Below are 9877 nucleotides of genomic sequence, written 5' to 3'. Positions count from 1 at the left end.
TGTGGGTACGGAAATGTGTCATCCGCGGGCAGCCTCAAGCAAGCGCCAGCCGAATCGAGGCAGACGCGCTCTGAGAACTTGAGGTTTGCGGTGTAGTAGCCTATGATGCGATCATACAGCCTGCTCATGTAGGATCTACGTCAGCGCCAACAGTACCACATAGTTACATTTAAATGGAGCAGCGAGTCATTGGTTTAGCGCATTGGTACGGATGTTCACATGGTAAGGGATATGTATGTTGTTTTGAAGCCTATGTAACGGCAATCATGAATATAGGAGAATGCATGTTTTGCTCATGTCGTGAGACTCCTCTGCATTTAACAGGAATGTGATTTGACTTGTGCGGGTAGCCTACACGGATAAACTAATCAAGCCATCTTGCTGATCACAGGGTGAGATGAGAAGCGGTGAGTGACTGAAATTATCTGCAGGATTTTCCAGACCGAAGGCCTGCAATAACCCGACAGATGATCAACGATGTGACCGATATACATTACCTTATACCTTACCAGAACCTACGCGATTTCTTGCACCAGGTAGGTGTTCAGTTTGGTTCCTTTGGCTGTTTTCTTAACTCGACACAACTGAATACTGCGTAGGCTACAGTTAGGTTTATAGCCTACTACTACAAATATGAAACACAATGTATTTGCACACAAGGATAAGTAGCCATGTTCCGAGAGGTAGCCTAAGTGTTCCGAGAGGTAGCCTAAGTTTTCTTTTTGCAAAGTTAAATGAGAATTTACTGTTGATTCACTTATTTACAGGCCCAAACACAAATAATAATAAAAGCAAAGTTTCTGCAGTTCCAAATATCTTTGACTTATTCTAACCTAGTCTCTCTCTTATTATAGGCTACGTGAAACATTCTTAATATGATAAATGACTTGCTTCATAAGGGCCCATAGAGACTAGGCCTATTAGTTATGATTCATCTCAGATAAGGCTGTCTTCATTAAATATCCATATGGGCTACTAAACACATACAAGACAACATTGTTGCTTGTTATTAGGTTATGGAACATTGGCATACATTGATTGGAGCTTTATCATTTTTAAATCAAAACTAAAGACCACGCTCTTCAGTGATGCATATCATTAACATTGCTAAAGTTTTCCTTTTAGTATGTATACATTTATTTAAATTCCTATCTCTTTATCTTTTTATCTTTTTATATATTTTAATTTTTTATCTTTTTATCTATTTCACTCTCCTTGTTCTTTTTTAATACATATGTGGTTTTATTGAATGTCTTTTATTGCTGTCATGTACCTTTTTACTATAAACTACACTGCTGTCTCCTCTCTGTAAAGCACATTGAACTGCTTGATGTAAGAAATGCGCTATACAAATAAAATTGCCTTGCCTTGCCTTGCCTTTGCCAGTGTTATGCACCGGCCTGTGGAAAAGTGGCAAACGGCTACTATGTACAGTAGGCTACCAGTGATGGCTCTACCAGCAGGCCAGCTGAGTTATTCCTGCTGGAGTTTCATGAAGTGAGGAACTGGAGTTGGTTGCTTTCGAAGGAAATCGATCAGCCATTAATGAAATGCTGGCCCTGGCTGCAACCTGAGCCACCTAGTAGCCTAGCCTGGACTGAAAACCACACGGGACACAAAACACTTTAGTGGTACACAATATAGCACGGCACCATTGGAAAGACAAAGGCAAAACTTTCACCTAGACATTAAATGTATAGATTTGTCAAACATAAATCCTTTGCTTAAGATCGCTATATATCATGTGCCATTAGTACAATGCACTACTTCATGGTATTAGGGTTACTAACTTTTAATAGTGCGCGGGAGAATTGTTATTCATGATATTTAGTGGTACAAACTTAGATAACTCAGGTAAAAAAAGGCTACCTGGAGGTCTTTTGTGTTCAAATCAAAACTCTATCATTCAGTCAGAGGTCCATCTCATGGTTGGCCCCCTTCCTGACATGGGGCTCAGCTGACAGCATGGGGCAGGTCCATGCTTTTTTTTTTTTTTTGAGAGCACAGACAAGGACTTTGGTCACATAAAGAGTATAGTCTTTTGTCCCAGGGGAACTGGAATTCTGGAAAAAAAATAACTGAAAAATGCTGAGTTTGGTTGTCCTGGAGTGCTAATAAACAAAGATAAATTTGGAAAGCTGTGCATAATTGACTCTTTAATAAATTTCAATAAGACTAGGCTATACTCTAATGGATATCACCTTTGTCAATGCTAATTTCTCTGTGTGTACTGGAATTCTAATGGCAAACTAATATAGGCTGCAGTCCTCTGGCTTTGCACTAATGACACTACAGACTCATATAGGCTGTAGTCCTACTCCTCTGGCTTTGCTTTCCTGCACTGCCCTGCAGCCTTCAGCAAAACTGCTATTTGTTTATTTTCTTCTATTTGGTTTTCCCAAAAAGACATTCCTTCAAAGTAAATATGATCCAAATATTAAATATTAATTGATCCAAATATTACATTTCATCTGCAGCATATGGGCTGTTTTGAACTGCAGCAGCAGCATTAAGAAGTACTTCTAACAGAGTATCTTGGCTCCACTAGGATGAGATTTTTGGGCATTGGAAGTCTCAATCATGGTCCCGTCACTGGAGTGGATAGCAGCTCTAAACAAATTGAGTTCCTAAGGCACATAAAATGAATCATTGCAGTAGTACTCCAACCGTTCAGTCAAAGGTCCGTGTCGCGGTAGGGCACCTTCCTGTCTGTTTTTTGGAGAGCAATGACAAGGACTTTGGTCACAAGAGCGGGGAACTAGCGGAACATCCTCATCTTGCTTCAGATAGCATTACTGTGTGTGTACTGAGTTAAACGGAGTATAACTTGTGTGTTCATGACAGTCTTCTTGTTGTTTCCTAGTCATGTAGGGTCTGTTTTCCATAGATGCATTAAACCTACTCCAGGACTGAAAAATAACTTTTTACATTAAAACAGCTTTTAGGCTTAATCCCATAGACTGTATTATACAGTCTATGCTTAATCCATGTCAAAACTGTTTCGCAGTGTGAATCATTAATGATTAAATGAGTGGAGCACTCTAGAATCTTTGGTTTAGAGCGGAGCCAGAGCCCTAGAGATAAGCAGAGCCATACCTTTATAGACCCTTTCAACAATAAAAACAAAAACAATGCTTGAACGTTCTATTTGGTTCCCAATTGACTTCCTCTGCATTAAGATAACATATGGAATGTTAAAACGGAAGCCTTGTGGGGCCAACTATGATGCTGATAATGGAACTCTCTTGAAAGGGTTTAGAGTGGAGCACTCCAGAATCTTTGGTTTAAAGCGGAGCACTCTAGAATCTTTGGTGTGAGCAGGTTGTCCAGACTCTGTGTTGTCCAATCTGTGTGTCCGTCCCGGTCTTGCTGTAGTAAAGTGGTCTCCTAATGTAGTGTTTTTGTGTCAGCAGTGGTGACTGCCAGCCTGGGTCAATCTTGTGTGTTGGTTCACACATGCTGTGGTTGTCAAACACTGTCTGTGGCATCAGCTCTCACTGCCCCCCCAGGCCAGGCCAAGACTGGACTCCTGACAGATTCAACAGGCACACACACACACACACACACACACACACAAACAAACACACCACTCTCTCTCACACACACATACACACGCACACACACACACACACACGCACACACACACACACACACACTCGCACACACACACACAAACATACAAACATACTCTCTCTCTCACACACACACACACACACACACACACACACACTTATACTTTCTCTCTCTCTCTGTCTCTGTGTCTGTCTTTCTCTTAGACCCCAGTCACTTTCCGGACTTCAGGCTACTCTATTTGATGTTGCTCATGTTGTCAGCAGGAGTGGCTGTAATTTTATGCTAGTTAGAATTTCCCCCACATTTTGTCATTTTCCCTCAGAATAATGTTTTGCTGAGTTGCTTGATGTAGTCTCTAGATTATAATTTTTGAGTGTTTTTTTTTTTTTGAGTGTTGTTAAAGAAATGAGACCACTGGATTTCTGACAGGACCCTGGTTAGGGATGCCAGATCTTTTGAATCATTATGATGGCTGGTCAATCATAATACACTTTAATACAGCGGCACACATGACACAAAGTGATAGGAAGCTGGTTTGCATCCTGACATCAGTGGATATTTGAGCAACACAGGACTGCATGGGCATTTTTGACATGAGGTCCTTTTTCCACATTCTGTTGATATTTCTTGGACATCTCAAAATGTTTTAAACTAAAAAAAACACGTATAGGAGGAGGCACCTTTAACATAGAAGTGGATCTCAGGAGAGATTGACCTTCAGACGCCTGCAGCGGGCAGTGAGGTTTTCCCCTGACCCACTCATTGATTATGGCTGATGCGACGTGACGTGATGACCAGGGCCTTGCTCTGCATGTTGTCCAATCTACAAGCACCCAGCGGGTGTCCTTCAGGCTCCTGGTGTGGTGGAGTGGGCAGCTCCGGATGTGATCCCGGCCCTCTGACCCCAGGTCCTGGAGAGGCCGGATGTCCACCCTGTGGATTCGGGGGCTAAAGATAGCCGGTGTGTGGGAGGCGTCCATTAATATGTAGGGCCGGTGATGACGACTAGGTAGCCCTCCGCAGGGTGAGAGACGTAAGAATGGCTCTCAGGGGATTGATTTTCTGTAATGGCATGTGTGTGTGTGTGTGTGTGTGTGTGTGTGTGTGTGTGTGTGTGTGTGTGTGTGTGTGTGTGTGTGTGTGTGTGAGAGAGAGAGAGAGAGACTGAGAATACCCCCATCACAGTAAGTCAAATCAATGGACATTTGATTTGATTTCTCTGCTCTATTGGGCAGTATTATAATACACGATACACGACGACACTGAGATTTAAACTTTAAAAGTATTCCAGTTTCAAGTGTCTGGTGGTCTCATTTGTGGGTTAATTAATTTGGGAATTAATTTGGAAAGACTCTTCTGATAATGATTGACTCATATGATTAGGGAAGAGGGTTGAGTGTGAAATTCTGGGAGTCCTACTTTTCTTTTCCCAACATAATGAATGATATTAAAATGATAGAGACTGGATTCACTATTTTTGTATTGATAACATCCTTTTTTTGTGTTCCTGAGGTAAGTTAGATTACACAGTTAGATTACACACATCCTCATCAGGTACACGAGGAGTACACTACCACATCAGTGGCTTGATCTAATTAGTTTGACTTTGATTTAATTATGTTGTACAACAGTAACACAATAATGGAGTGTCATTAGTACATACTGTCATTAATATGATGCGGATTTGTCACTCGTTGATATTCATGATAAATCATGTACAAAGTACAAGTACAAAGCCCTATAATTGATAAATACTAATATTTAATTGAAATGTTTGATTGGTTAATAATGTGCTACTGAATGAACATTTATAGGAAAATATTATTTAAAAGTGTGAAAAGCATTGAGATGCAAGAGATTGAGGGCCAATTGAGGTCGAAAGATCGCGGCATAATACCTTACGCCTTTGTTATAAACTGTATTTACATTAATAATAGCCTAGATAATGTTTTCTTTTCCAAATATCTCACAAGGGAATGTTCAAGATTGATACAACAGACTTCTGTGTACACCTCCTGTTTGATGATGGTGGAGGTTATTGTCCAATGTTTCTAACAATATCAGTGGTGTTAAATGGTTCCTAGAGTGTTGATGAGTGAACATATTGTGAATGTGGATAATACAGTGTGAGTTTTGAATATTAAAAGTTGCAATTGGTGAATAAACTCGTTTGAGAGGTGGATAAACTCTAATAAGAGGTGGATAAACTCTATTTCTGAAATGTCAGAGCTAAATAAACTGCGTTTACTTGCGTTTAGCCTCCACTACATCCCTGCCTGTAACAGTATCGATGATGAATTCCTTCTGCAGTTTCTGTGTGTGTGATTATGAGTCATTTCCTAAACCAAAATAATAACACTGGCCGATTCGATCTCACGCTGGGATGATGAGGTACAGCACTTGGAGACTGGCTCGTAAAAAGTCCATTTCCTCCCAGGCTGCGGTGTGTTGTGGTGACAGGGAGAGTGGACGGCCAGAGATGGAGAGGACTCATAGGCACTGTAAACACTTTACCGAGTGTAAACACACACACATGCACCCTGTAAACACGCTGAGTGTGCCACTGAAGCTGCAAACAGGATACACACACAGACACATGCACACACACACACACACACACACAGAGGCCTCTTTTATATGGGTGGCAACCATCAGGTTTTGAAGTTATATGATAACCCGAACTGGAGAGATGCACTCCTGCCTGCGGGACCTAATTTAAATTATGGGAAGAGTGCAAAGTCTGCAGTCCGAATAAAGCTAATTTAATAACTTGGCAAAGTGTAGATTTAATGCTATAAGCAATATAAATGCAAACCTCATGTGGGTTAACTCGGTGCTCCTACACCCCACACAACAGCTTTAGTTCATGCGTGACACACTTTGCTTGTTGACTTGACTTCACCTGACTTTGTACTTTTCCTGCCGTTCAACTCAGGGCCCTACAAGACCCCCTTAATTTGCTAATGCATCATTCTCTACTGTCACTGAGACGTCACATCAAGACATCACGTATCAAGTTCAGCCTCTCCTGCTTTGAGTTACTAAAACTATGACAGATTAAATTATCCCAATGTGCATGCAGGGGTGTTGTCCAAGCCAATATTTTGCATGGGCACAATTAGAACAGGGGGGAGGGTCTTAAATTGGGCCCATTTAAAGGATTATTTTGGAAGGATTATTTTCAAATGTAAAAAACGTTGCCATGGCTACATAGTATTGGTCGATGTAGCATTAATGAACTATCAATAAACTACCTAAGGTCTCCTCTGCACTAGCTTGAATGCTATTCCCCATTTTGTCACTTTGGATAAAAGCATCTGCTACAAATGACCAAATGAATGAATAAATAAGAAATCCAAGGAATTTGAATAACCAGGACAGTGACCACGATGAATGCCATGTTTTTGTGTTTTCGTGCCCTGCCCATGTCTTGATTCCACACCACGACACCAGCATCCTCCTTGGACTCCCGAAACGCCACGTTGCACACCGACCCACACACATGCCCGCCCACACACACACACACTCCCTGCAGTCTGCTCCTCGGGCTGTAGGCAGATGGGCCAACTACAAACTGTAAGACAGACCGTTAATCATGCCACCACATGCCCTCCAAACGGGACACATATGCCACGCTTGGCTGCGGAGAGCATAGAAGCCTTTATTTAGTGTGAAGCCAGTGAACTGGGTGAAGTAAGATTTCGTCATCCATCCTGCTGCGTCCAGTCTGTTCCTGGGCTGTTTTTAATGGTGTGTGTAAGAGTGGGCGGGACGTGTGAGGAAGTGGGCTTACCTGAGCAATAAACAAGTGCTCCAGCTGGGCCATATTTTGGGAGGAATTAGAAGAAATTGTGTGTGTAAGCGTGTGTGTGTCTGTGTGTGTTAGCATGTGTATGTGTGTGAGTGTGTGTGTGTGTGAGTGTGTCTGTGTGTGTGTGTGTGTGTGTGTGTGTGTGTGAGTGTGTGTGTGTGTGAGCGTGTTTGTGTGTTTATGTTTGTGTGTTTATGTTTGTGTGTGCTTTTTTGTGTGCTGCTCTCTCTGCTTGCCTTGACCATGGCAGGTCTGAAAGGAGATGGGTCACATGTTGCTGTTGCTGTTGTTGTTGTTGTTGTTGTTGTTGTTGTTGGCATGGCACCAGAATGCCCGTGCGCGAGAGGCACAGGTTTCACATCAACTTTAGTTTGGATTAATAAATTGGGTTAGGTATCTGCCAGGATGTGTCATGATCTTGTGATTTCTGTCTCAAATCAAAATCGCAGCCGTGTTTTCACAACAGGTACTGTACGTTCATTAGTTCATTATATATATATACCCCAGGCTTCCCTATGTGGATATATTAATTATATATAACACATACTCTATACAGAAATATTTGAATGCTATAATGCACACACACACATATAGCCATGTGTCTGTGTGTGTATATACCGGTATACATTTTTTCCGTTTCTTATTTTAAATGCATGATATGGCCTCTGAAAATGGCATTATTAACATTCTAATGGTTATGTTCAAATGTAAAGTAGCTGTGTTTTATTCAGGCCTGCTGTGCGATCTGTAGCGCTGTACAGTATGGCAGCATCTGCTCTATTGTGGGAAGAATAGAGTCTCCTAGTCGCCAGGCTCCTAAGCTGCAGGGTTAGTTACACCACCTGCTGTTTGTGTCCCGCAAACTAGTCATCTGAATGCTTCATCTGGTGTCTTCACAAACACCTAATCTCAAACTATACAAGCCTTAATCTGACACACTGGCTAATTCCATTCCCCAATTTACATACAAAAGTAGCAAGACATGCGTGGGCTGATGGTTGAGATGCTGATGATTTTAGTGTGTGTGCGTGTGTGTGTGTGTGTGTGTGTGTAACCTACTTATGGGCACTGTGGGTCATGTGGTCTTTGGTGTGGACTGACGCCACCACAGTGCCTGCGGGTATATGCCACGTTGCCATGGGAACGCAGACGCCCTAGGAAGTGAAGCCAAGGGAGATCAGGACTTAACTCAAACAGACAGCCGCTCACTGCACCCCTTCTGAACCTCACACACACACGCCTGGACATGCACACACACACACACACACACACACACACACACACACACACACACACACACACACACACATACACACAAACACACTCACAAACACATATACACAGACATACACATGCACACAAACTGAAAATATGTAAATAGGTTCTAATTAACCCCATGTGAATAAAGTTTGATTGGAAGATGAGTGCAATACAGAGTGTTTTTGATTTGGTCTTCTGAGGCTGTACTGACTGACCCTCCTGATAGACTTCACCTCTGATCAATTGTTCTCCTGTCTGATCTTCTGCTATTGTGTTTGCAGGTCCTGAAGAGTGGTGCGTTGGTCGCCCAGAGTTTGATGCACCCCAACTTCATCCTCTGGCCTCGCAGAAGAGGACGACGACTGGTGGCTGTCTGCCTCTTTGTGTGCCCAAGTAGTGCCCACCTGCACGCCGCACGCTTCAGGTGCCATGCAGGCATAACGGGTTGCTGAGCAGGGCACCCAAGGTCATCGGGAGGAGTGAAGGGCAGTGAGAGCGGGCACTGCAGTAGCGGGCACCCGGGACAGGACACAGGACCTATCTGTCTCTGGGCACAGGACTCGGGTACGGGCACAGAGGGGTGGTCACAGACTTCGTGGACGATGACCAGCCTTTTCCACCGCACCATCTCCAGGTCACATGGCGCAAGCTCTCCCCGCACGGGCAGTGGCAACAGCAACAGCAACAGCAGCAGCAGCAACAGCGCCCCTGGCAGGCCGCAGCGGGTAGTGCACCGGCTGGAGTTCAACCAGGCCATGGGCGACTTCCGGACCATGTTCCCCGGCGTGGAGCGGCAGGTGATCGAGTGCGTGCTGTGGGCCAACAACGGCGTGGTGGAGGCCACCATAGAGCAGCTGCTGCAGATGAGCCTGGACGGTCAGGGCACAGGGGACGACAGCTCCGACTCAGAGGACAGCATTCCGCCAGAGGTGAGCCAGAGCTGGCACAGAACTGGACCGACAGATGTAATACTTTACTGTGTGATGGTTGACAGGAACTTCAACCAACTTTTTGAAAGTTATGATATACTTAAAACCTCCATTAATATCAGTGTAATTATGTTTTTATGACACTTCAGTATTCACGGTGCTCTTTATCCTTTTAATATTTGATGCTTCACAGAAATGGTTCCCTAAACTTCCCCCAATATCAGTGCAATTATGTTTTTATTGCACTGCAGTTCTCTTTCTGGTCTGTATCATATGAATATTTGATGCGGCGCAGGAGTAGGTC

At 43.3% G+C, this 9877-nt stretch overlaps 1 protein-coding gene across 1 annotated transcript in view; it reads left to right on the top strand.

Annotated features, from left to right (window-relative positions):
* Positions 1–34: 34 nt before the first annotated feature.
* The window catches only part of LOC143111396 (CUE domain-containing protein 1-like), a 21134-nt gene continuing 11291 nt past the window's right edge, over positions 35–9877 (top strand). The window contains exons 1-3 of the mRNA XM_076273624.1: positions 35–222; positions 392–536; positions 8926–9573. Coding sequence (XP_076129739.1) covers positions 9247–9573 — 327 coding nt within the window. The 5' untranslated portion in view covers positions 35–222; positions 392–536; positions 8926–9246. The remainder of the gene's footprint in view (positions 223–391; positions 537–8925; positions 9574–9877) is intronic.

This window comes from Alosa pseudoharengus, unplaced genomic scaffold (genome assembly GCF_046254945.1).
Source record: "Alosa pseudoharengus isolate Yale_2024_CS ecotype anadromous, Long Island Sound unplaced genomic scaffold, YU_APseudo_1.1 YU_APseudo_1.1_scf_8, whole genome shotgun sequence".
Classification (NCBI taxonomy): Eukaryota; Metazoa; Chordata; class Actinopteri; order Clupeiformes; family Clupeidae; genus Alosa; species Alosa pseudoharengus.
The sequence above is the reverse complement of the archived record's forward strand: the minus strand, read 5'-3'. Positions and strand labels throughout refer to the sequence as shown.